The sequence below is a fragment of the Podarcis vaucheri genome, assembly GCF_965113315.1.
Source record: "Podarcis vaucheri genome assembly, chromosome: 5".
NCBI lineage: Eukaryota > Metazoa > Chordata > Lepidosauria > Squamata > Lacertidae > Podarcis > Podarcis vaucheri.
Window position 1 is genome coordinate 40865501 of NC_138763.1, and position 25873 is coordinate 40891373.

Here is a 25873-nt window from a genome sequence, read left to right on the forward strand (position 1 = left end):
AATTCCAATGTGATAGTGCTCGCTTCGGCAGCACATATACAATTCCAATGTGATAAAGAAAATCCTATAAAGATTTCCAAAATATATTACTAGAAAAAGGGAATATGAGAAAGCCAGATTACTAAATTGGAATATTTAGATTACATAAGCACAAGGCAAGCACATTAGTCATTTCAAACAAAATTCATATGACTTTACTTGCATTGCAGTGCCCATACTCTGAAGGAGAGCAATTTATCATTACACTGCCATAAAAAATTCAGCTCATCATGGCCTGGATGTAAGTATCAGCTCCGAAACCTTATCACAAGAAGCAGATATAGCACTATCACTGAGAAGTCATATTACACTGCCTTGCAGTAACAGCCAGCGACATTGTTCTGAACTCATCAGTGGATAACAGTAGGCATAGTTTGTGCAGTCTATGAAACAACTCGGCAGCTCATCAGAAATAGTCGTAAAATGGGAGAGGGCAGAGAGAAGATGGACATAAATCAGGGGGTGGGGAAACAATTCCATTTTCTCTCACCAAGGAGCAGACAGAAATGTTAACTTGTGAGAATCCTCTTCTAAAAGCTATTTATGATAGGTTTCTAACAATTAGCATCTTAAATTTTGCTATTCTGTACAAAAAGAATTGCTAATACTCCCAATTATTCCTGACTATGCCATGCTACCTATCCATGTTTTGCACTTTGGAAACATTTGTCATGGAGACAGTATAGTTATAGTGTCTTAAAACAAAGCATTCCATAAATCCATATTAACTATTTTATCTACCTTTTGTAAATCTAGATTTATCATATCTAGCCAAGCACTAAGCAGAATCTGAGTACCCCTTTGCTTGGACACGAATGTGGCTAGGATTAAAATTCTCCTCATCACATGAGTGAATGTTCTGAACAACCTGCTTTCTACATGCTTAAGAGCACACTGTGTCAAGAACCACTTGTAAATGGACACCTGTAGCTACACTGAATTTTGCTGTGCTCCTTAAGATCTTAAATAGTTGTGCCCTGAAAAGAGGAGGGTCAAAATAACAAGGGCATTTTGAGATGCAGTATCATGCTTAGTGTTCTCGAAGCTACAAACATGAGCCTGACCAAACTGCGGGAGGCAGTGGAAGACAGGAGTGCCTGGTGTGCTCTGGTCCATGGGGTCACGAAGAGTCGGACACGACTAAACGACTAAACAACAACAACAATCATGCTTAAAGGAAAAAGGGAAATACTACTCCCAACTAAATTAAGTAGTTTCTCACATGGTCTAACCAAGATACAGCTAAGATGGCAAGGTTGATTGACAACTGCACCATTTCATCCAACATCTTCAGAACATTCTGGTGGTACTGCAATGTTTACAGAACCGTACACATGTACACACACACAATGGCTAAGCTTTAGCAGTATTCAGAAGCTTCTTCACAAAGTATGGGTGGGAGTCTGAGGAACTGAGAACAGTAGTTACAAGAGACAAATTAGAAACTGGAAAATCTGGATTCAAACAGAATCTACCCCAACGTGGACTCCCTGATCTAACAAAAGTATGTAACTTGTCCCTAAGATTACTGTCCGTACCCAAGGACTAGAAAGTGGCCAATGTAACAGAATTTATTTAAGAGGGATCCAGAGGAGATGAGGCAAATCACAGACCAGTTAACTTTATGTCTGTTCTGAGGAAAGTGGTGGAAAGCATTATTAAAGCTAGAATTACCAAACGTATTGAACAGGTCTTGCTGAAGCAGAACCACCATGACTTCTGCATGGTTAAACACTGTCTCACCAACCTATTAAAAATAATTTTGAGTGTCAACAAGCATACAGGTGACTCAGCTTACACTATGTACTCGGGCTCTCAAAAAGCTTTTCACAAAATCTCTCAACAGATTCCTGAGTAAGCTCAGCAGTCATAGGATAAGAGGAGAGGTAGACCAATAACCAGTTAAAAAATAGGAAAGTTGAATCCCCCAAGGGCCAGTGTTGGGGCCTGTGCTTTTTAACTTGTTCATTAATGATATAAAGTCAACACAGTGAAGTAGCAAAGTCTGCTGATAAACAAAACTGTTCAGGGCGATTAAAAGAAAAAAAGAGAATGCAAGGCACACCAAAAGGATATATCCAAACTGGGTGAATGGGCAGTAAAATGGCAAATGCAATTCATTATAAGCAAGTATAAAGTGATGCACATTGCAGGAAAAAATATTAACTTTACATATATGTTAATGGTGTATAAACCGATGGTGACCAACTAGGATGACAACCTTGGGGTCATAGTGAATAGCTTGATGATGATGAAAATCCAGTGTGCAGCAGCAGCAGCAGCAGTTGTGAAATAAGTGAATTCTACATTTGAGATCATCATCAAAGAGGATGAAGATAAAACTGCCAATATCATAACACTATTCCACAAATCTATGGTCTGACTGCACATGGAATATTATGTACAGTTGTGATTGCCTCATCTGAAAAAGCAAAAGGTAACCAAATGTATCCTCCTATGAGGAATGCTTACAACACTTAGGGTTTTGTAGTTCAAAAAGGCGGTTATGGTGGGGACATCTCCATGGCAGAGAGGTATATAAGGTTATGTATGTATGCTGTAGAGTATGTGGCTAAGGAGAAGTCCCCATCCCCCTCTAGAACTCAGGGCCATTCATTCATGCTGAATACTGGATGATTCAGAAGGACAAAAAAGCACTTCATACACTCCCATAAGATGTAGTGATGGCCACCAACTTGGATGGCTTTAAAATACAAATGAATGGAGGCTAAGGCTATTATTGGTTACTAATGATAATTATATTCTACTTCCAGTGTCAAAGGCAGTATGTGTCTGGATATCAGTTGGTGGGAATCACAAGTGGGAAAGGAGCTGTTGCATTCAGATCCTGCTTGTGGGTTTCCCATGGGCAACTGGCTGGTCACTGGGAAAACATGACCCCATAGATGGGCTTTTGGCCTGATTAAGCAGAGCTCTTATGTCTTTAATGGTACACGGAATGTACAAATTGGAAGGTCATGTAACAGAGAAGACATGCTTGTCTTCAGACCAAGTGAGTGGAGCTTTAGAAAGGCAGACTGGATAATACCTTGTTCCATTGCTTACTCGTGGTTGTTTGTGAGCCTTGTTGCCTTTACACCATGGGTACCTGATATGAATGAGTCACGCCCTGTGGCCAAGTTTGCTGTCTGCTTCCTACTTTGCTGCTTTTCAAAGTCTGAGGTGATCTATTCAACTTCTCCATTACACACCAGCCAGCAGCGCTCAGTTTCAGTTTACTCCATATGACAAATACATTAACCATTAGCAATATCGCTAGTCCGGTCAGTTAGAAAATATTATTTCTTCTCTCATGCTCCTGTAGATTGTTCTGTGCTCGTGTAGTCCCTCATAAAACACCAAAACTGCCCCAGGTCCCTCAGATGATTTATGGGAAAGACTGCCTTTCACCTACCAAGATCATTTAGAACGATATCTCATCTGTCAGCAAAGACTATCCCCGACTCTCCTGCCACACTAAGGCTTATACAACCTGACAACATGAAACTATGTTGGACTAACGAAGCATACAAGCTCAGACATACCTGTCTAGAAAACCTTAGTGTCCTCAGTTAATAGGGTTAGCCCATAGCAGAGGATACTCAAGATCCTGTAGTCAAGTGAAATGTAGTTGATTTTTTTCTTTTTACAATAATCTCAGAATATGCCCCAGGCAATGTATCTGTTATACAGTGCTGGACACACAGAAGTTACAAGAGGACAATAGTAATATTTTGCCTTCATGCATTCTGCCATGGGTAGAGACACATTTAAAGAAAGTGTAGCTGTGCATCGTCTTGTAGGGACTAAAGACACTGCAAAAAGTAGACAGAGACCTTCTTAGCTTATTATTTAAAGAAAACTTATTTATGGCAAGAGAGCATTCAGTGTTTACTACAGGTTGATAGGGGTGGGGGGCAAGCTCTAAATGCGGGTTGCACGTATTTGCAAAATCACAATAATGTATTATATATTTAGAAGCGCATAACGTGCACATTAATAAAGAGACATTCTGCCCACAGGATCGTGATCTATATAAAAAAGATGAAGAGAACAGAGAGGATATATGGAGGGGAAAACTTTGCTCCTTTACTCTCTAACACAAGGAGTTAACAGAATATAATGAAGACATACACAAATACCATGGCTGCAAACTCCTTCCCTTGCACCTTCTACTGCGTACTTGCTATTTTCTTTCTTCAAGTATTAATCATGTTACATTTCTATAGGTTTGCCTTTAGTGCCTTCCCGTATTGTTCTGATACTCAAACTTTTAAACTCTTTTAACCTTTAAGTCAGTTCATGATCCTGCCCTTTTCTCCTAGTGGCTCTGGCCACATTCTGACGTTTGTCCATGGCTTAATAAACTTCATTTGTTGCCACCAAATTCCACATGAAACAGAAAAAGAGAATGATCGTTTGTCTCAAAAGCTACTGAAACACTGATGAGAATAAGAACAGAAAGAGATTACTTAAAATAGGAAAGATATAATCTATCAACTAGGACAATTAAACATCAACATACCCCTTGAGATTCTTTTTTAGGTTTCAAAGCAAGAAAGAGATGATTAAATAGTGGATAAATTATTACAATGACTACTACCTTCAGTAATAAGGAATAGCAAATTTGTTGAAAGGATGAATATGCGTCTTTGAAAATTTGGAAACACATTTAGGAGCAGATACTGAATGCCTGGCGTGCTCTGGTCCATGGGGTCACGAAGAGTCAGACACAACTAAACGACTAAACAACAACAACTGAATGGACAATTGTTAAGACAGAAATTGTTCAGAACTTGGGAGGTTGGAAACTGCTTTGGTTTCAATGCTTTCAAATAAGGAATTTTATTTTAGAGGTGTTGGTTCCTACATACTCATTTTTAAAGAAATGAATGCCCTGGGAAACTTTAATTACAGGTGAAGAATCAAGGGGTTTGTTGGCAAGAATAATAGTATAATTAAAAATCTGGGAAGGAGGCACAACGGAAAACATATCAGAATTAGAATCCTACAATACAAATGAACGTGGTATGTCACTCTGCTAAACAGGTACTGCTAAATGAAGTTCAATATAAATTATTATTAAAATGGCATTTTATGCCTTCTAGGGTTAAAAAGACATACTCAGATACATTATTTAAATGCTGGAAATGTTTAGCTACTAATGCAGACCCTACTTCAGTTCTGGTGTGGTGGGGTTATCACAGAATTTTCTAATGCCTTTTTGAATTTTATTTAATTGAACAGAAGATGAAATTCCAACTGTTATGAAATCTTTAATAATTTATAATATCTGCAAATGTTATGTGGGTTTGAACATGCAAAAATATGAACTCCCCCTCAAGGAGGGAGCAGTTACTGAAATGTTTAGATATAGAGAAGACAAACAAGTTAACTGATGCAATTAGCAGGAAACCCATCTCTTCTTTTCAATACCCTTTCAGTTACAAAATGTTATTTCTCTATTATTTTTTCCATCTTTGAATTTGAAGTTCTTCATCCTTCTAGCAGAAATAGTAGGATACAAGGCTCAGTTCCTGAACCTATAACAGCAACATATTTCCTGTTAAATGTTATGACCAAAAGAAGCCTATTCTGGAACAGTCCAAGGCCACACACAGAGGTAAACTTAGTTGCCTCCTCTCCTGTATATGACATACATCCATTTTGCATTAACCGTTTACAACAACACTGCGCTAACAACTTATGTCCGTAGTTCTTTGTCCTCATTATGTTTCAGTGTATATTATATTCAAGATAAGGATAAAGTCCATCAATGAAACCAACATACATCATCACTTATGTATTAAGGTAAGTTAGCTTCATTAGGCACTTCAGTGAAGCATACTGGATCAAGAAAGAGATGGCACTGCACGATTATTCTCTCATGAAACTGTACATTCTACAGGAAAATATTTGTTTAGTATTTTTAAAGAGCACCATTAGTTTAAAGTCAGGAAACATTTCTCATTCAAGTACCTCAGAGTACCTTGCAAGAGGTGCTAGTGAAGCCAGTGCCATTCACTTCTTACCAATTAGCAGGCACACAAAGGACACGTTTATTCATTTCCCAAAGAAAGCATTCCAACTCAGTGACAGGATTAAAATAAAGGAATATATAACACCGCAGAAACAATCCAGCTTTTACTATGGCCACTACAAAACAAGGTGAGGAGGGAGCTTACCTTCAGAAGGATGTCCACAATTCTCTGTTGGTACTCTACAGCTTGCTTGTCATTCTTAAAGTCTTCAAATGTCTTTGTTAGATAATGGTATTGGGAGAGAAAAGAGGGGGGAAAACACTTTATACCTTTATCCCCATATAATGGGAAATACAAAAAATGCAGTAGCTAGCAGTGGGACTTGTTACATCCTTCCTTCATTCCCTCACGCCAACTGTAATTATCCACTAAACTTGTTACTTTACTGGACTTGTAAATCTTGTTGCAAAGACGTCAGAGGCCAATTAGACTACAGAAACTGGAATAAAAGTACAACAGCACTTTGCAATGAAAGCTTTTTCCGATGGACAGTATCATTTGGCCTCTACCTGTAACACAACTCGCTCAAACTATAATTGTTTTCAGATGCCTGCAGCATCTCAGATAGTAGTGTGAAGTGGAGAAGCTGACAGTAACATGCAAGCTGTTAAGATATGACGGCTTATATTGTGGCAGAAAGCTATGGGGTCCTGAGGCAGAGACAAGCGCAGTGCATAGATGTAACAGTTTCCAGAGGGGATAGCCATGCTGTAGCAAACTCAAAACCAAGATGTTAAGCTTGTGCGCCTATTATAGCAGAGGGTTAAGAACAGGACCTGAAGGAACAAAGGGAGAGATAAAAGCAAACAAAACTTTCCTGTTGAATGGATTATTAGACAGGGAGGAAAGGAGCAAGATAAAGAAACCTAGAGCATTAAGGGAATCAACCAGGAGAGGAACATCAACTATACTAAAGACAGTAGAGAGGTCAATGAGAGGCTTATAAGTCTGGAAATGAGAAGATAATAGAACCACCCAGAGTGGCTGGGGAAAACCAGTTGGATGGGCGGGGTATACATAATAAATTATTATTATTATTATTATTATTATTATTATTATTATTATTATTACTACTAAAGTTTCAGCAGAGTGCAGAAGCCAGATTGCAGAGTCAGTATTATTTCTACAGAGGCAATCTTCCCCACTTCCAATACTAAACTAGAGCATCAATACAGGCAACAATGTTAGCTCTAACAAGAGGCACAAAATAAATTAGTTCTCAGCATAAAGAGGTATTATTTACACTGAGCAAGAAGAAGGTATCCCTGAAGTGAAAAAAGTACGAATAATGACAGGGTGTAGTGTGGCTTGTGGGTGTCCAGTGTGAAACTATTAGCAGCAAGCACAAATGGAAAAGGAGATGAACATCTATGAAAATGTTGGGATTTCCACAGTGCCATCCTTCCACCCCCTCTTCTTCAGCCCCCAAACCCAATCTAGTATTGTGGGCTTCTAACCCCTAAGCCTCACACATACATCTTCCACTCTCCTTGGATATCAAAAATGGCAATGGAAATAAAAGGAGAGTCTTCTGTTTCTTTGTTCCTGAATCTAATAGTAGGGCAGCCTCTGGCTTCCAGAAATAGCAACTGCATGGTCTTTGTAAAATAAAAAAATTAAAAGGGCAGCTTTTCACATGTTGAACTACACACTTAGCAAGTGTACTGCTACATATTTTTTTACAATATCTGGCCCACCAAGAGTAATGTAATCCATAATGGTGAACAAATTTATCACCAGCATAACCTGGCCTGGAAACCTGTTACTTGCTGCAAAACTGCATATGCAATACAACAACATTTTAAAGACTATTCCTAATAAAATATGCATTTTTAAAATGCATTGAATACATTGGTTCATGTTCAAGAAGTAAGAACCCCGGTGTTGGTGGAATTTGTGCCAGTGGCTCCCAAATTCCCTTTATTCAGAAAGGCCTTCCAACAGTAAATGGGATGGTTGGCTCATAAAGACTGAAACTCTACACACCATAAGGAGAGTTTGTAGTGACAAACAGAGAATATTCAGTATCTTTGTGGAAGTGGTGTTGCCACTTACCAGTGCAAGGACATTGAGGAACTCTCGTGTATCGAAGTGCAGCAGTGTGCGGACATAAGGGTAAACCTCTTCATCGCTGGGTGCCTCTGCTGAGTGCAAACGAATGAGGAATTCAAAGACCTGCCATGAAAGATTAATAATCACTGAATACCTGAAGGAACTGTTCAAAGCTTACCAGCTCCTTAAACCTCCTTGAGAATACAGAATGGATTTTCAAAAGCATTTTCTGTTCCTTAAATGCCATCCGCTGTGCTGGACGTTTATTTCCCGGTACAAGTTCAATGATTTAACAGTAGGCAAAGTACTTCTGTTTAACATATCCCATGGCTTCTTACATCCACTTTCACAATTATTGACATTTATTGCTGCTCACTGGCATCTGAGAGAGATTATCACCACAGGTTTCCTAAATAATGAATTCTGGCAAAAGACACAAGCACATTTGCCTTCGAGATTACTTTCCAAAATGCACCAATTCCTAATATATCGAGTCAATTTATTGGGACATAAAAGATAAAGGAAAGATTGTTAGCAGAATTTAAAATGGGAGAGTTATTATGAAAATCTATGAACCACAGGCCAAATGCTGGGGAAAATAACATGGACAATTTGAGCAAGAATGACTGGGGTTACCCGATCCAATCACTGTGCTTAAAACAGAAATCCAGGAAGGAGACTCGGGCCACTGGCGGAGGAAGAGGAGTGCGGGGGGAGAGTACAGCCCCCAGCAGTGCAATCCCGGTGGGATGCCATCACAGCTGTCTCCCTGCCCACGCTGGGCGCCACGCCCCTGCAGGTGGCATGCCCCACCCCCAGGATGCATGCCACGCCCCCATGACACGCTCCAGCCCTGCCCCCCTGCTCTCCGCCCCCGCCCCCCGGTGCAGAAGCATGAAGCTCTGCCACTGCCTTGGGCACAGGACATCTCTACACAGACCGCGTCTATGGCTGTCCATCACAGACTATGAGCAACAGGTATATCAGTTAAACATCACAAGACCAGAACAGCACAGCAGAGTTGCAGAGAGAGCGACAACTGTGCAACTACTTGGGATAAGGAGTGCCAGTTCAGTAAGTAGGTTATATGATCAATCTGTACAGTGAGGCAAGAGACACAATGCTTTGCTGTGGTTAAAATAACAGTTCCCCGAGGAGCTTTAGCCACAGGAACACAGAAGAGATGCCTGAAATTTACTGGCAGTGATTTAGATGCACCTGGCCTACATCCAAACTATCTGCCATGCTACTGAGCTGAGCACAGCTAATAAGCGCTAATGTCTTTGCATACAGAGCAAAACAATCAGATATGCTTCAAAATGTTGCTTCAATGTGGCTATTAAAAGCTGATTTATACCATTATTGTGGCTATTTAACAGAATAGTAAGTCACTTCATGATCAAGGAGACAATCCTGTGTACACTGTACGGTGGGCTACAGGTAGAGCACGTAAGATTGCACTGTAAATGTATAATACTTAGTGTAGAAAAATCTGGTAGATTTACTTGTTAGCCCTTATCCCCAACTACTCAAATGAAGCCTGCATGCACAAAACAGCCACACTTTGTCCCCAACCCTTTTCCATTCTGCATGTTCCCTCCTATCATGTTTGAATGCAAAATTAGGCTTTTTAGATCAATGACTTTTCTTTCTTTACATTGCTTTGAAAAATATCATACATGAATACAAAATGTCACATAAATCCTTCATGGCAATCCTATGGCCTTTTTAACTGGGTGGGGGATATTGTTTTTGTTTCTTGCTATGGTATATATTTTTGTGTTCTTGCATTGTAAACCACCCCGTGATTTTTGGATTATGGGCAGTATAGAAATTTACTTTAACAAAATCAATCAATCAATAAATCAGGTGATCTACTTATTGGCCATCCTCCCAGACAACTGAAATGAAGCCTAGGTACATTTCATCATATGCATGTCTACTCAGAAGCAAGTCCCACAGAGTCAACTTGAATTACTCCCAGGTAAGTGAGAATAAGATTGCAGCTTTAGCCTCTAGACTAGTGGTGGGGAATCTGTGGCTGTTCAAATGTCCCATCAGTCCCAGTCAGCCAGCATGGCCAATGGTCAGAGATTATGAGAATTGGAGTTTTAATAATAATAATGGCTGGTTCAGCAATATCTGGAGGGTCTCAAGGTTCCCCATTCCTGCTCTAGACTCCCATAAGTCCATAATGGACAAAAAAACCCCAGAAAAAAACATAGCACAGCTCCCAGCTGACTATATCTTCATTGAAAGAAGGGCAGGGGAGAGAATCAAAACGTGTATGAAAAAGTCCTCAGGGACAATCACAAAGAGCTGTGGCAGACAATCAAAAGGCTACCGTTATCCAGATGATAGCAACTTCTTATCAGATATCTGCAATGTAACGGCTAAGCACAAAAGGCATGTCATTCCTATCACATTGTTACATGATTGCTATAGATAAACCAGGTTCCATGATGGGAGTCATCTGCCAACCTTAATAAATTTAATATCTGCACATAGTCTTAAAGAATATGACACAACTGGAATGTAGGGGGGGAACTATCCTTTTGAGTTTTTATTTGCTTGTGTTCCTGCAATATTGCCTCTTTTGTTTTGTCTCAAGTTTTCTACACTCTCTCTTGTTTCCTCTATAATAAGACTTCCAAACATGGACCAGCAGTCTGTGAAGTTGAGCTCAGAAAACTTTGGGATATTGCTGTGGCAACCGTTGACAGAGTGGGTGGATACTATTCAAAGATGGAGGGAAGGGAGTTCCACAACAAATTATGCCTTTGATAATATTATTATTTCTTATCAAGCACACCTATAGGAGCAGCTTCCAAATTTTTCAAAAATGCAAAATTATTCTGACCATCAGTCATTTAGCTCATTATTTTCTACATAGGCTGGGTAATACTGAGCCACTGGCCTTTCCAGTGAATTTTGCAGTTTATTTTTAACTCACCTGATTTTTAACCAAAGGTACCAGATCTTCAGGGATATTGCCCAGTGGATAAGCTCGACCAGCCAAACAGCAACTGTTAAGAAAGGACAGATGGAGTTAAAACAGTGTCATAAATTAAGAACTGTAACATAACAAAGGCCTAAATGCAGCTGGAAATGGCTCCCATTTCCTTATCTAGGTTCCTACTCGTATACAAGTGGGGCCCTTCAACAAACAGCAGCAGTCACTCTGTTCTATACCCCTGCAGTTTCCCCACTCACCCAAGGCATTAGAATTATCAGCATTAGAATTTAGTTTGCTTGCCTCTAATCACTTAAGTGACTCCACTTTTCAACCATGCAGGCATCCACGGGGCCCTGATAATACCTTTCCTGATCTTAGGTCTACATTCCAGTCAAGCTTCTGTTATGATGGTACTGAATAGCCTCTCTCCTGCCAAGTGTTCTGAACCTCTTGACTTTCCCTTTCAATTTCCTTTTTATCTAATTTGTATTAAGTTTCCTCTTTTAAGGAAGTCAGAACAATGTTGGACTTTCTTGGCAGTTGTCCACTTATATGCTGGATTTCATAGCACCATGGTCACTGTTCTAGATCGGTTCAACAATACCTACATCTTGCACTAGGTCCTGGACTCCATTTAAGATAAACTCTAGGGTTGCCATCCCTTTGGTCAGCTCCATGGCCAATTGTTCCCATGCACAGTTATTTAGGGTATCTGGAAATTTTACTTCTTTATTGCAACTGTGCATGTGTGTACCCAGTCAATGTGAGGGAATTTGCTACTTCTACAACACTTCGTCTTTCAGGAGCCTGCTTGATTTCATTCAACATCTCAAGATCACCCTGTGCATTTGAGGCAGTGAGATGATAGGACATCCCTAGTAGGGGTGCCAGCTTGAATAAAATATGGGGGAGGCAGATAAGCCCCGCCCCACAAAATAGATCAGATGATGTGGCACGCCCACACCATTTGAATGGCAATGCTCATCAACTGAGGGGGGTTGCTGCCTGGGGTGCAGAGAATCCTAGCTAAGCTATGGTAATGGCTGCTGGCATGGCAGAGCTGTTGGGTTTCTCTGTCCCTATGTGACAAAAAAGATCATACTACAGTGGTACTTTGGTTTACGAACTTAATCCATTCCGGAAGTCCGTTCTTAAACCAAAACGATCTTAAACCAAGGTGTGCTTTTCCATAGCAGCGGGGGACTCAGTTTACAAATGGAACACACTCAACATGTTCTGCTTCCAAGGCAAAGTTCACAAACCAAAACACCTACTTCTGGTTTGCAGTGTTCTTAATCCAAGCTGTTCATAAACTAAGCTGTTCTTAAATCAAGGTACCACTGTACTACAGAAAGCAAAACATAAATAACTATCTCATAGATGCTGGATGTACCATACCTTATATAGACAAGCAGCTTGTTGCCCATGATGACTTGCTCGTCTAAAAAACAAACAAATAAACCACACACAGAGAAACAAAAGCTTTGTATTATCTTCTGGAGTTGAATTTACTCAAAGTTCATAACCTGCTTTGCTAAAAGGGCCTCAGGTGACTAACTTGCAATAACCAAACTCAATGTTCCATTTTCTTCATAATCTGACATATGGACAGATGTCTACACTAAAGACATTGCATCTTGATACTAAACATTTGAGAAGGTTCATAAAAGGCTGAAAATGTCAAAAAAATACTATAATTTTGACATTTAGTAAATAATAGTCACTGTACAAAACAAAGGAATGACACCATGCTTGCTCAGAAGGTTCAGGGTCTTGGCGGTGTATTCCTATCCTCTTATAGGATATTGGCGTCAGCTAGAAGAATGCATAAGTCCCCCTTCATCTGAGCTATGGAACATAATGAGCTGCTTTATACCAAGCCACACCACTGGCAGTGTCCCTCCAGGGTTTGTAGCTCATTTGGGTACACAGAAGCTGAGTAGGATCAGCATATACGTTAAGGTATAGGCTGGATTCATGTGAGTTTTAGCATGAAAGTCATTTCCAGAGAGGAAGTTTATCAGTCATAAAGCAGATCTCTCCAAGGGAACAAGCCAATGAGGCGAGCTGAGACTAGGATGACTGGAGGTGGGTAGGGTAGGCTATAGCAATCCCTCACATTCAGATATCACAAACCAAACAAACTTTCAAAAAGTGCTCAAAATGTAAATTTAAACAATAAATACTTATCAAACGCAGAGTACCTGAGAGAGACTTTCCAGCACTAAGAGGATGAGCAATGACCTTGAACAATTTCTGGGGGTGGGAGGAATGAAGAGAACACAAACAAGGTTAGCAGATGTTTCCTTTGTTGCTCTTCATTTTTGTTCAACATATTAATAGTGGATTTGGCAGTAGTAAAAAGACTTCAAAAAAGGAGAGATTTCAAAAAGGGAAAATTGCCAAGTAGTCAAAGGGTGCAACTGTAGTTGAATGGGAAGTTTTGCCCAGGGCAGTTTGGTTTAAATAGCTGCAAATTGTTTTGGAAGGCAGCATAATACAAAGGGAGTGTGCCCCAGGCCCATACCACATGAGGTAAAGCTTTACCATGTGGGAAAGTGTACTTAAACACTCGCCTGCTGCCTTCTCCAGTCTCTTTCAATGCCACAACAGCAGCTCATCTGTCCACTAAAAAAATGAGGGAGCAGTATGTGGTAAGTAGGTGACATTGAAGTTCTCATGGGAGACCAGTATGGGTTTGGCTGGTTTCCTTTCAAGGCTAAAAAGTATTTTGATTTCCTATCCAATAAGAGTAATAGAGAAGGGGGTTTTCTTCATCTATACTGCAGAGGGGAATATCCAGCCCATTGGCCAAACTTGGTCAACCAAGAGTTTAAATTTGGCCTGGAGGGCCATTCCCCCCCCCAAACCACTCCCACCTGCCCCAGAACTAATGTCATATGAGATGTCCCCTGTGAGACAGGTAGAGGTATGGTTGCCAGAACACAGTTGGGAGCCAAAGCCTCATGCATTTTAAAGCACCACACAGGGCTCTTTGCAAACCCTGCATGATGCTTTGACGTCCCAACTTCAGGACTTCAAAGCACACAATTGCCTGATGTCACTGTATTGCCTAGTGATGGACAGGTGGGCAGCCCACCAGTCAAATTTGGTCCAGAAGCCTAGGATCTAATAAGAATCTGGCCTATACTAGATTGCTGCCTCTGTGCATTCAAACATCCAGGGGATTACTGGTTGCAATTAAATGCAAGGACCAGTACAGGAACCAGTGTAGATGCAAGAAAGGGAAAGACTAAAAAAATATATCACCTGGGAGGTAGCAAATCCAACACACTCTATACGGAACTGCAGATTTCGTTCTACCCATCTTAATATTAATTCCTTTGCATAGGAGGCTGCCTTATAACAAGTGAGATCATTGGCCCATCTAGCTCAGTACTGCCTACACAGACTGGCAGCCACTTTCTCCAGTATTTCAGACCAGGGTCTCTCCCAGCCTTACTTGGAGATGCTGGGGATTGAATCCTGAACACAGAAGATATGGCACAACTGATGAATAGATGTTTCCCATTGGTGATGAATTACTCATGGAATTGATGACATTTCCAGTGTATAAATTACTTTGGGTGGGAAATGTGAATTGTACAAAGTGGCCTTTAGCTGCGCTGCCAATAACAGTTATTCAGCCAGCTATAGTGGCAAAACCGGCTCATGCAGATGGCCTAATACTGCAGTAGTTACCACCATCCTTTCGAACATTTTCAGCACTAAAATTTTCAGGCTGAAAACTGGTATCAATCAGTACACTCAGGCTGCTTAATAACCACTGCTACCGCCACTGAAATAACATACTTATTTCCCTACAAGACGACTGAAACAGCATCATGGTTGCTCATGCAAATGAAAAGGAATAGGTGATGAATACTTAAGGTGATGTTATAATAAACAAACCAACGTGCTGCTTATTTTTTTACCTGGCCCAAAAAACAAACAAACAAACAAACAAACTTAGAAATGATGTTATTACATTTTGGGGATACAAGGGATTTGTTCTGTCCTTAACAAAATGTCAGTGCAATTATGTAGCTGGTAGTTGACATTATGAATGTGTCACTACATGATCTTCTCTCTAATTCTCCATGACAACAGCTAAATGTTGACCTTTTCCACCATGCAGTCCATAGTGGCACCATCTTTCCAGTAGTCCTAGACTTGCCATGATATAATCTGTGTCCACACAGGTTTGAATGATTCAGCAAACAAGGTATTTAATAGAGAGAATGAACATATTTAAGGCACCCATATTTACAGTTTCTCCAGCGGCCTGTTTACTTGTTATTTTCCAGGAAGCAATCCCAAACTACAAAATAAAATTCTGAGTCCATGCAATGCCTCCCCACTCACCCACCATGTTGGGATCTAACAAGTAAAACAATGCTCTCTGTTTATTTAAATGCAGTATCTCTCTCTGGGAAAAGGAGAGATTTTAATCCAGTGGTTTAAATAAAACAGTACAGTCTAGCTGACACACTTTCTCTTCCTGCAATGAAAACAGGTATGCAATAAGAAGAGGTCCCCAGAGATGGGAAACATGTAGTCCTCCAGAAGCTGTAGGACTCCAACTCCCATCAACCTCCACTATTATGGCCAGTGGCCAGGGTTGAGGGGAGCTGTCCAATGACATCTGCAGGGTTACACAGTACCCTACCAGTGCTCTTATTTAATTGAATTCTATCTCCAGAAAGGAACAAGAGATAATCACAATGTTCAACAAATGATGTTGGGGAGGCAGAACCATATGAGAATCTCATATCCATGAGTTCTTTCTGGAAGGCTATTGCATATGACCAGTTTATTACAATGCACCCTTAGCCTCAGCATCAGTGATAATATCACAAAGTTTTTGCATAAGAGCCTCCAACAATTTAAAATCTGTTTCAATTCTGTTATTGCTTGCTTGCGCTTTATCGGAAGAAAAATAAAATAGTGATTTTTTTTTCAGACATCTTATGAGCAGTCCATGTTGGCTACATCCTTAGTAAATAGGTTGCTACTGACTTGTTTATTGTCAAATGTTGCATAGTTATTTATTTGGTCTGGAAAAAAACAACCACTGGCTGAAGAGAAAGTCCTTGAAATTACTTAAACCAGCTCCATGTTTAGTGATGCTTGATAAGAACCATGAGACTTATTGCTCCCAGCTTCAAAGAAAATGGCTGTGGCCAATGTCACCCAGGGAATGTGTGTGTGGCTTCTCCGTAAACATGCACAATGTTCAGAATAAATAAGAACTGCAGTTAAAGAAGAATAAAAACTGGACTGCTCCAGTCTAAAGCTAAAGAGTAAAGGAAACCAATGTGATGGCCTCCAGACCATGTTGGACTCCAATTCCCTTAATTCCTAACCATCAGCCACCCTGGCTGGGGCTGATGTTTAGTTACGTGTCTTGCGGAAAACTGATGATGAGCACAGAAGGTACTTAGTATGTGGCTCCAACCTTCCTACCTCCATTGGTGTAATATAGTCATTCATGCCACTGTTGTAGACATAGATCATGGCATCATACAAACGATTCTCCCAGCACATGAGGACCACCTAGGAACAAAAAAATATGCCTTGAGACTTGAAGATTTATTCAACACTATTGAAGAAGTGTATCTGAAGAAGTGTGCATGCACATGAAAGCTCATACCAAGAACTAACTTAGTTGGTCTTTAAGGTGCTACTGGAAGGAATTTTTTATTTTGACTATGGCAGACCAACACGGCTACCTATCTGTAACTATAACAGACAGTAAGCAGCATGTGGACTCAGAAGATAATGTAGAGCAATACGTATACAAAAAGCTGAAACTGATTTCCTTAAATGAGGGGGAAGGGAAGTAATTCGTAGCAAAGGGCTTTCCAATGTCCACATGCTGGTTTTGGAATTCCCGGCTTTTCAAAGGGATGTTTAAAGCTCTTTTACAAATAGAACCATGCTGCTTCTTAAACTGCGGTATGGAGCTGCTTTGGAAAAGCTTTCAAACAGTCCTGTGCTGCTCTTTGAACCTCCAGTTTTTAAAGGTTCAAGCAGCACTGGAAGGGAGAACAATTCCCCCTCCTTGAATGAGCCACTGCTCATAATAATAATAATATTTTATTTATACCCCGCCTTTCCCGGTTTAAAAACCGGACTCAGGGTGGCTAACAGCAAATATAAAACATTGATTAAAATGAGACTTAAAAGCAGCATAAAACAGTATATAATACAACATAAAATGCAGCATCAATATCAATAAAATTCAACGGTCATTTTTTTTTGGGGGGGGGAACCTAGTCAGTAGACATCGAATAATCACCAGGGCTAACTGGCCAAGTTGGTCCTACTAGGGCCAGCAAGGAGGTGTTTGAATAAGAATTTAAATGTGGGGTCCAGAAAGGGTTTCTTCATAGAAGAGGAAAGGGGAAAGGGAAAAGGGGATAGCAGATCAGGCTAATTCAAATGGAAGGCCAGATAGAATAGCTCTGTCTTACAGGCCCTGCAGAAGGAGTGGTTAATGGGTGCTGGAAGTGCTTCACCAAAAGAACAATTGGGAGCTCATTTTAAGTGCCCAATTTTTCCTTTGAAGCCCCGCCCTTACCCATGAGACACCTGGTGACATCATACATGACAAGAATAGGGCAAGTGGGCATGGACTCCTAAAAATGGCTTTGCAGGCCAAATGGGGAGGCCTGGTAAGCCTTATTTGGCTTGCAGACCAGAGATTCCCCACCCATGATTTACCCCAAGTTTGAAACTGGTATTAATCCACATAATTATAGCTGGATTAATGTAGATTACCCTAAGAGATCTTGTTTGGTTCTAAAATGCTTTTTAGTTTTACAGAGCCCAGGGGCATCTCTGTAGCACAAGGCAACACAAAACGTTTTAAACATCTTGTTCGTTAACTATTGAAAACTTTCATACTTAAAAAGCAGCAGAATGAGATTACATCCATGTCTAAATATGAAGGTTACCAATTATCACCTGCTGTATGTCTAGGCTGGTGATATCCATATGTACAATGCAAGCCTCCATGTTTGCCATTAAATTCTTATCTTGGAAGTGAAGCAGCAAATCTTTCATAATTTGAGCTGTAATTCCCATCAATTTATCACTTAAAATGTATGGCTCAAGACACTCCAGAAAGACACCCTTCGCCACAGAATTTTCACTCATCTTGTCATACATCTGGCTAAACAACAGGTCCCTAGAATGAAGATGACAAGTGAATAAGTAATTATCAAAAATTAAAAACTTATTTTAGCTAGTAATGGTTGACTTCTACAGCATACACAGCAGGCAAAAACACTTCCTGTATTCATATTACAGATGGGGGACTGGTTAATCTATTTCTGCCAGTATCGGTTTTGCATGTGTTCAGACAGTAAAGCTGTTCTGTCCCAGGTTTAAAATACACATTAGTCTATAAATACGTATTCCCCCCCAAAAAAATGTCTTTTAGTAACATACCTTATATTAAAATAAACATTTTGGTACTTTTTTTTTTTTAAAGTGAGAACTGCCTTGTAAAATTCAGATAAGTGTGAAATCCAAGAGGATAATTGCATTCTGATCTGCATATGAGTCTAGAAGGGACAGATCAAGTCAATTTGCACTGGAATTCACAAAGATGAAATTCCTGAAACATCTGTCATTCAGACCAAAAACTTTAAAAGGTGAGGCCTTAAAAGGAAAATCCATTTAGAAACCCGCCATTTTACAAATAAGCAATTGCGAATGCAGTGCTATAATTCAAGATCATTCAGACAGGAAATTTAGAGAAAACCTTCCCCTATGGCTCAATTGTTACATCATTGTCAGCTCTCATATTCCACTTTTCTTCTGGAACACCTACTGTTTGTCATTAAGGCAAGGAACAGCTATAGGTGGCAGTCCTGGTGCAGTATGTATGGCAAATCTATTGAATTCAGTAAGCAAGTTTCTCATGCTCTCACTTACATCCGCTGAAGCAGAAGGCAGTAATCAACAATGACAGGCACCATATCCTGCGAAAAAACCACACAGAAAGTGTCACTAACAATCCGCAAGTACTACTTGATCTCCTATTACTGCTCTGTAGCTGTTATCCAGAAAAGATTAAACTTGCACTGATACAGGGAGATCACAAAATTAGGAAGTCACTATATTGCTTGCACATTGTCCTCAAGACTTGAATTTTTTTTCTGATGAAGAATCAACCCTGCGTCTACCACAAGATGCCCAAGAGCAGCATGATAGCAGCCTATATAAGGAAATATTATTTTTATATAGGTGCTTCCATTTCTCTTGAAACAATTCATAACCGTTTTAACCTCTGAATTTTAAGTGGAAATAGAAAAGAAAAGAGAAATCACTGCAAAAAGCATTGTACCTGAAAGTGCTGCTCCATCACCTGGATTTTACCCTGATCAGGACATTTCTTCATCGTTCGATCAGCAAAATGGATAAGAATTTCAACCATCTGCGAAACAGAAAGATTACAGAGGTAAGGAGTGCTGTCATGCTTCATATGAAAGGAAGGTGCTTAATGATGAAAGGAGAACATGCAATGCACATGTTCTACCACTGATCTATGGCCCTAGGAAGGAGTTCAGAAAGGGATACAGAGGCAAATTGGGGGTGGGCTGTCCAGCTGCCAAAGTTCTCTCATAGATGCTGGGTTTCCTAGCCACAATCCTTTGAATCTAATAGGAATGGCCTTGAACTTGGTGAATCAGCAGCCAGTGTAGAGGTGTCTCATTCTTGTCAGCAGCCATGCTACAGCATTCTGCACTAACTGCAGCTTCCAGATCAAGCGCAAGAGAAGCCCCACATAGAGTGCATTGCCAGGAATCCAAGCTTGAAGTCAGCAAAGACTGAACTACTGTGGTCAAGGCTCTGCCGGTTCAGGAACAGCCATAGCTGTGGTATCAGTCACAGCTGCTAAAGGGGCCTCGAACCACTAAGGCTACCTGGACCTCCCACAAAGTTTGGATGCAATATCAGTTAATGTACAGTGTCAATGTTTAATCATTGTGGAGGTGTAACTATATACAGTGGTACTTCTAGTTAAGAACTTAATTCGTTCTGGAGGTCCGTTCTTAACCTGAAACCATTCTTAACCTGAGGTACCACTTTAGCTAATGGGGCCTCCCACCGCCCCGCGCCGGAGCACTATTTCTGTTCTCATCCTGAAGCAAAGTTCTTAACCTGAGGAACTATTTCTTGGTTAGCGGAGTCTGTAACCTGAAGCGTCTGTAACCCGAGGTACTACTGTACTCTGGTATTTGTTAATAAGGATGAGCATCACTTATGATGTAAGAGAACAATATGCATTGATGGCAAGTATGACTTTTAATTGTCATTGCTTTTACATTCAGACATATACCAACACACACACCCTAACTAAGCTGTTTGTTGGGAAAACAAAAGCGAAATCGTACAGAAAAAAAAGATAGAATGTAGCTCTATATTTGAAAAAAAAGATAAGATTAGGAAGAGGAAAAACTCACTCTGTCTGCAACAACAGCCTTTCGTTTCTGTTCATCTCCAGATAACCCTGTTTAAAAGCAAAACAGAATACCAAGTCTTTTCCAGGTCAGACTGCAAATGAAAAAGCTCCTCACTTATTATAACTCAGAGTAGGCAATTTTTAATAAATTAAATGTCTCAAAACACAATTTTAAAGTGTATAACCACCACCACATATACTGTAGAATTAAAACACAGGCAGAATTATTTTTAGCATGGGATTAGACAAATTTATGAAAGGCAGGTGTACCAACAATGGCTTTTAGCCAGGACAGAAAGCTGAAAGTTCCATGTTCAGAGGTAATATACCTCTTAAGATCAGCTGCTAGAAGGTAAGCAATTGGGGGGGGGGGGCTTTTGTTGAAGCATTTACTTAGGTGGTAAAATAACTAAATCAAACTTACCTACAACAGCCTTGGCTTTCCCTTCATGAAAGGACCAAGCAAGAGCCAGTGCTTCATTAAGGCAGTCTTGTTTCAGAAGGTGATCTATTCTCTGAAGTCAGATACACAACAGCAACAACTGTTACAGATTGTGACCAAAGGCAATCTCCAATTAAGGATTTAATTCAGGAATTCTAATTGTTCTGTTTGTGTTTTAAGACATTTATAGGATGCTTGCTCCAACCCCTTCCCCTCAAAAATGCAATGTGCACGACCCACACATATACGTGTCTCAGATCGATCAGCCACTCAAAAATAGGACTCCACAAATCCATTCTGTAAACAAGCAGCACTGAAAAATGGTTAACATCATAACATCAAAACAACTGCCCTTTGAATAACATGGAGCTGGGCAATAATTAATGGCAGTTAAAATAATAAGCCAATCCATTTTATTTGCCATCCATTTGTCAGTTTGGAACAAAACGAACTATGGGGTTTGCTGATGGAAGGAACATGATACACTAACTCCCTTTAGCAATTTCTTCAGATTTTTGTAAGTTTCCCTCATTGCTGATACACATACAGCATCAATAGTACTGAGGTAATCTTTCAGTGCATCATGAATAATTAAATAAATAAAATGAAAGTGCAGTCTAGATTAGCAATGCTTTATTGGTGAAAATATTGCGTTCAATTAACAGGACACCAATGTTTTCTGTCCATAATGTGTATATTTACTCTGCAAAGGTTTGTCTTGAAGGCAGCTCATTCCTCCTGTCACCAAGTCATGAACCTAAGCTCTCTACAGTGTCATCCTATACATGTCTACTCAGTTATAAGCCAAACTTACTTCAGAAAAGCTTAGTCCTATGTAAGTGAATTTAAGGTTGCAGTCTTAATAACACTAGGGCCTTTCTCTTCACTTACCTCTCTCCAGCTTCTCAGTGTCATCACATGGACAGACTGAAAGTAGAGGAAAGTAAAAGCGCAAGTAAATGCAGTTGTCTACTTAAGCATTCGTTGGTAGTAACTATGAATTCCCATACTAGCTCGCAGGATGCTTAGGCAACATTTATTCTAGGTGCTGAAGAAACATGAATCCTGCAACTTAAGATCAAAGGGCTATCTAATCCAGCATCCTGTTTTCCACAGCGGCTAACAAAATGCAGATGAAAAGACCACAAGCAACATCTGAAGACAAAAAACCTCTCATGCCATCTCTGATGCTGGAGGTAGTATATATAGCCATCATGACTAGGAGCCATTGATAGCTTTATTCTATTTATTACATTTATATATGCCACCCTTCTGCCAAAGAACACAAGGTGCTTTACAAGTACTAAAACAAATGACAAATAATTCTATACTGAGGTAATAATAATTTAATCGATGTAATAAGAGGCAGAAAAAGAGGCCTAATAAATAATAAAATAGTTTTAGAAGAACCTGGTCAGACTTACCTTTGTACCTAAATAAAATATTTGACCACCACAGTTGCTGATTGACTGGTAACAAGCTTTCTCCCCCACCAGCGCCTAAAAAACATGGAGTGTTTTTATTTAGTACAAGAGTACAGTAGTGGTGTTTTCATTAGTAAGAAAATATATGAGGAATATAGGGCAGTGGAAAAAATAAGTGCAGCCAGACAAGCTTAATTGTTCAGTCGTTTCTCTCTCTCCTTTGTGTAGTAGCAGGTGACAAATTCAAAGTAGAGCATTTAGTAGTCATTTAACATTCATCTGTGATCCACTAAGAGTTTTAATGATGTGTTATGGGTCAACAAGGCAGATAATATTTACCAAATAGGTTGAATATATTCCAGACGTGTAGTTTGCAATGCAGAAACTTGAAACATAAGCTAATTTCTGCTGAAATTTACCAAATAGGCAAGAGACAGAACAAAACTATGGTCAAGTTTTAAAATCTGGATATGAGACACTGATTGCTATGTAAGCAAACAAACAATTTCTGTGTGCAGCAAAGTGATGGCAGAGTTTCAAGGTATCTTTTGGGTGTGTTGAAGTGTATATAGTTGGAAAGAAGAGGAAGGTCCTTTCTGTATGTCTGCTCTCATCATTGTAGAATGGTTTTTCTCTCTATTGCTACCTGCAAGGCCATACTGCAGTACATGCTAAAATTCAAGCAGTTATGCCATAAAGGAGGAATACAAAACCCAATTGTACAAAAACAGAACTATAAGAAGAAACAGTGGAGGTGGGGAAGAGAGAGAGAAGTTATTTAGCTGCAGATTCAGGACACACCAGATGTTAGATAGGAATTCCTAACAAACCAACATGTTCATTAAGTACATGTCTCATTTGGCCGTACCAGTGCTTGGCTGACATTGCCTCCTGTAGCCAATGATTTGAAATGGCTGCTGTTGTACACCAACTGGACTTCTGAGATCTCCACAGTCTCAAGTTCCTCCTGCGTCTGACGATCTATCACATGCAGTTTCTCCACACTATCCAGAAGCACCACTGTGCGTGAATTTATCCACTAGAAATCAAGCAAAGGTGACAGGTACCAACAATTAATAACACAAAAGGACAGGGGATATTATTGGGCACTAAGAGAGCCAGTGTGGTGTCATGCTTAAGATCGATAGACTCGTAATCTGGTGAACCAGGTTCGCTTCCCCGCTCCTCCACATACAGCTGCTGGGTGACCTTGGGCTAGTCACACTTCTCTGAAATCTCTCAGCCCCACTCACCTCACAGAGTGTTTGTTGTGGGGGAGGAAGGGAAAGGAGAATGTTAGCTGCTTTGAGACTCCTTCAGGTAGTGATAAAGTGGGATATCAAATCCAAACTCTTCTTCTTCTTAAGTAAATCTTATAAAGCCATAGCATCCGAATTATATAGCTGGTGGCAACATGACTAACTTTAGAAGTTGGGGTCTCAGTACAAATAAGTAAGAAAGGAATGCCATGTAATTTTCCTGGGAATATTTAACCACCGGCAAGATTAGAAACATACATTTTAAAGTGGAAAATCTCAAGTGTGATGTACAAATCCCCACAATTATATGACAAGCTCTTTCTTAATATGATGGTCTCCACAACCATTGGGAGCAAAACTTGAAGCACCCCTTTAAGCCCCAAGGCTCAAAACTAGAATGAAGTTTTTTAAAAAATCATATTTGTAGGTTATACGTTTATACTTTTTAAACCTCCAGGTTATTCAAGTCTTAAACACCCTTCCAATAAAAGTTAATGTTGATGAGTTTTCTACTAGAATCAAACCAAGGCAAATCAGAAGAAATTAAGATCACGGCTCAAGAGACAACACAATGAGAACTATTAAAGTGGCAACAATGTATTTAAGTACAGTGGTACCTCGGGTTAAGAACTTAATTCGTTCTGGAGGTCCGTTCTTAACCTGAAACTGTCCTTAACCTGAGGTACCACTTTAGCTAATGGGGCCTCCCGCTGCCGCCGTGCCGCTAGAGCATGATTTCTGTTCTCATCCTGAAGCAAAGTTCTTAACCTGAGGTACTATTTCTGGGTTAGCTGAGTCTGTAACCTGAAGCAAGGTACCACTGTACTTTGAAATTCACTAGCAAATAACAGAGCAATCTTAGATGAAGGTGGGGAGCAGAGGAGCCATTTCTGCAACCAGCTTGCACTGGTCATGTCAGACTGTGGGTTTTTTTGTGTTATTTGCTAGGAGGATCCTTGAGCCCCTGGATCCTGCTAAAAAAAGGTGAGACAACAATTGGAAGTAGCTTGGCTGAGTGACATTGCAGCCTCAGCCACAGCACAGCCCCCTAAATGGTGGTGCTCCTCTCTGCCAACAGAGGCCAGAAGGGAGACAACTACATAAACATCTGACACCCCTCACCATCATTACCCAGATAAGGCTCATCTTCTGAAGAGTTAAGAGCCTATTAAATGGAAGAAATGCCTATTTCTTTTTTAGCAACAAAATTCTTCACATTTCCTACTAGAAAATAAAACATAACAACTTACTGTAAAATTAATGAGGTCATAGTGGAGATGTAGCTGCTTCTGCTTTGTAACATGTATTGCTCCAGATTCATCTCTCTTAACCTGGTGATGAAATAAGGTAATTCATAGGAACATAATAATCTGCATTATCCAGAGTCAGACCATTGGTCCATCAAGCAATTGGGCTGCTTACAATTGTGCTACCTTCAGCTGTGTTTTCGTCTAACACCTGCAGAAAACTTTTTAAATTTGCCAACATTTTTCATGATAGTCAGCTGGTGATCAGCTTGTGTGTGTTTTACTGTATTATATTTGTTGAGAACAACTCTGATATATTTTTTAATGAAATTATGGTATACAAATAATTCAGGAAATAAATAAAGAAGAGAGATTCCCACTAATCCCAACATACACTCAAGTGAAAGTCAAACTGAACAATTAGATACTTTGGCTTTTTCAACAGACTAGTAAGCCAAGAAACTCATCTACAACACAACTGTTGCCATCCTACAGTCTGAGCTTCTGTAAGTTAATGACCAACTACTCTGAGGGAAAATGTATTTAGAAAGCAACTCTCCAAAGCTGATTGATAAAATGAATCTTACCAGAAGGAAATGGACAACATCTCCTCGGCAGAAGGCAAGCACGGGATTCACAGATGTCTGCACAGCAACAAAATGCCATGCTAGCAATGGAACACTGGAGGGGTCCATCTGAAGATGAAAATATACTAGATTCTTAGCACCAAGTAAAAGAAAGAAAAAGTACTGGCTGTAGAGGGGGGAGAAGTACTGGTTTGAAAGTGAAATATACTGGTCTAATTTAAACTCAATTTACAAAAAGACTTGCTATTTCAACAATGCTATAGACATGCTCTTTACTAAATATATACAAAAAATACTTTACTTTCCAAAGCTTTATAAAGATGCAATCAGCTTGAAATGTACAACATTAGC

At 39.9% G+C, this 25873-nt stretch overlaps 1 protein-coding gene across 4 annotated transcripts in view; it reads right to left on the reverse strand.

The window, feature by feature from the left end:
- VPS8 (VPS8 subunit of CORVET complex) overlaps positions 1–25873 on the reverse strand; it is a 90527-nt gene that overhangs the window by 48392 nt on the left and 16262 nt on the right. For all 4 annotated transcript variants that reach the window (XM_082221703.1, XM_082221704.1, XM_082221701.1 and 1 more), the window contains 16 exons: positions 25523–25630; positions 24939–25019; positions 23298–23468; positions 22430–22504; positions 21897–21932; positions 20988–21078; positions 20565–20611; positions 19445–19534; positions 19033–19079; positions 18058–18280; positions 16555–16644; positions 13293–13344; positions 12487–12529; positions 11086–11158; positions 8136–8255; positions 6225–6296 (listed from right to left, as the gene is read on the reverse strand). In XM_082221703.1, the coding sequence (XP_082077829.1) occupies positions 6225–6296; positions 8136–8255; positions 11086–11158; positions 12487–12529; positions 13293–13344; positions 16555–16644; positions 18058–18280; positions 19033–19079; positions 19445–19534; positions 20565–20611; positions 20988–21078; positions 21897–21932; positions 22430–22504; positions 23298–23468; positions 24939–25019; positions 25523–25630 (1419 nt within the window). The remainder of the gene's footprint in view (positions 1–6224; positions 6297–8135; positions 8256–11085; positions 11159–12486; positions 12530–13292; positions 13345–16554; positions 16645–18057; positions 18281–19032; positions 19080–19444; positions 19535–20564; positions 20612–20987; positions 21079–21896; positions 21933–22429; positions 22505–23297; positions 23469–24938; positions 25020–25522; positions 25631–25873) is intronic.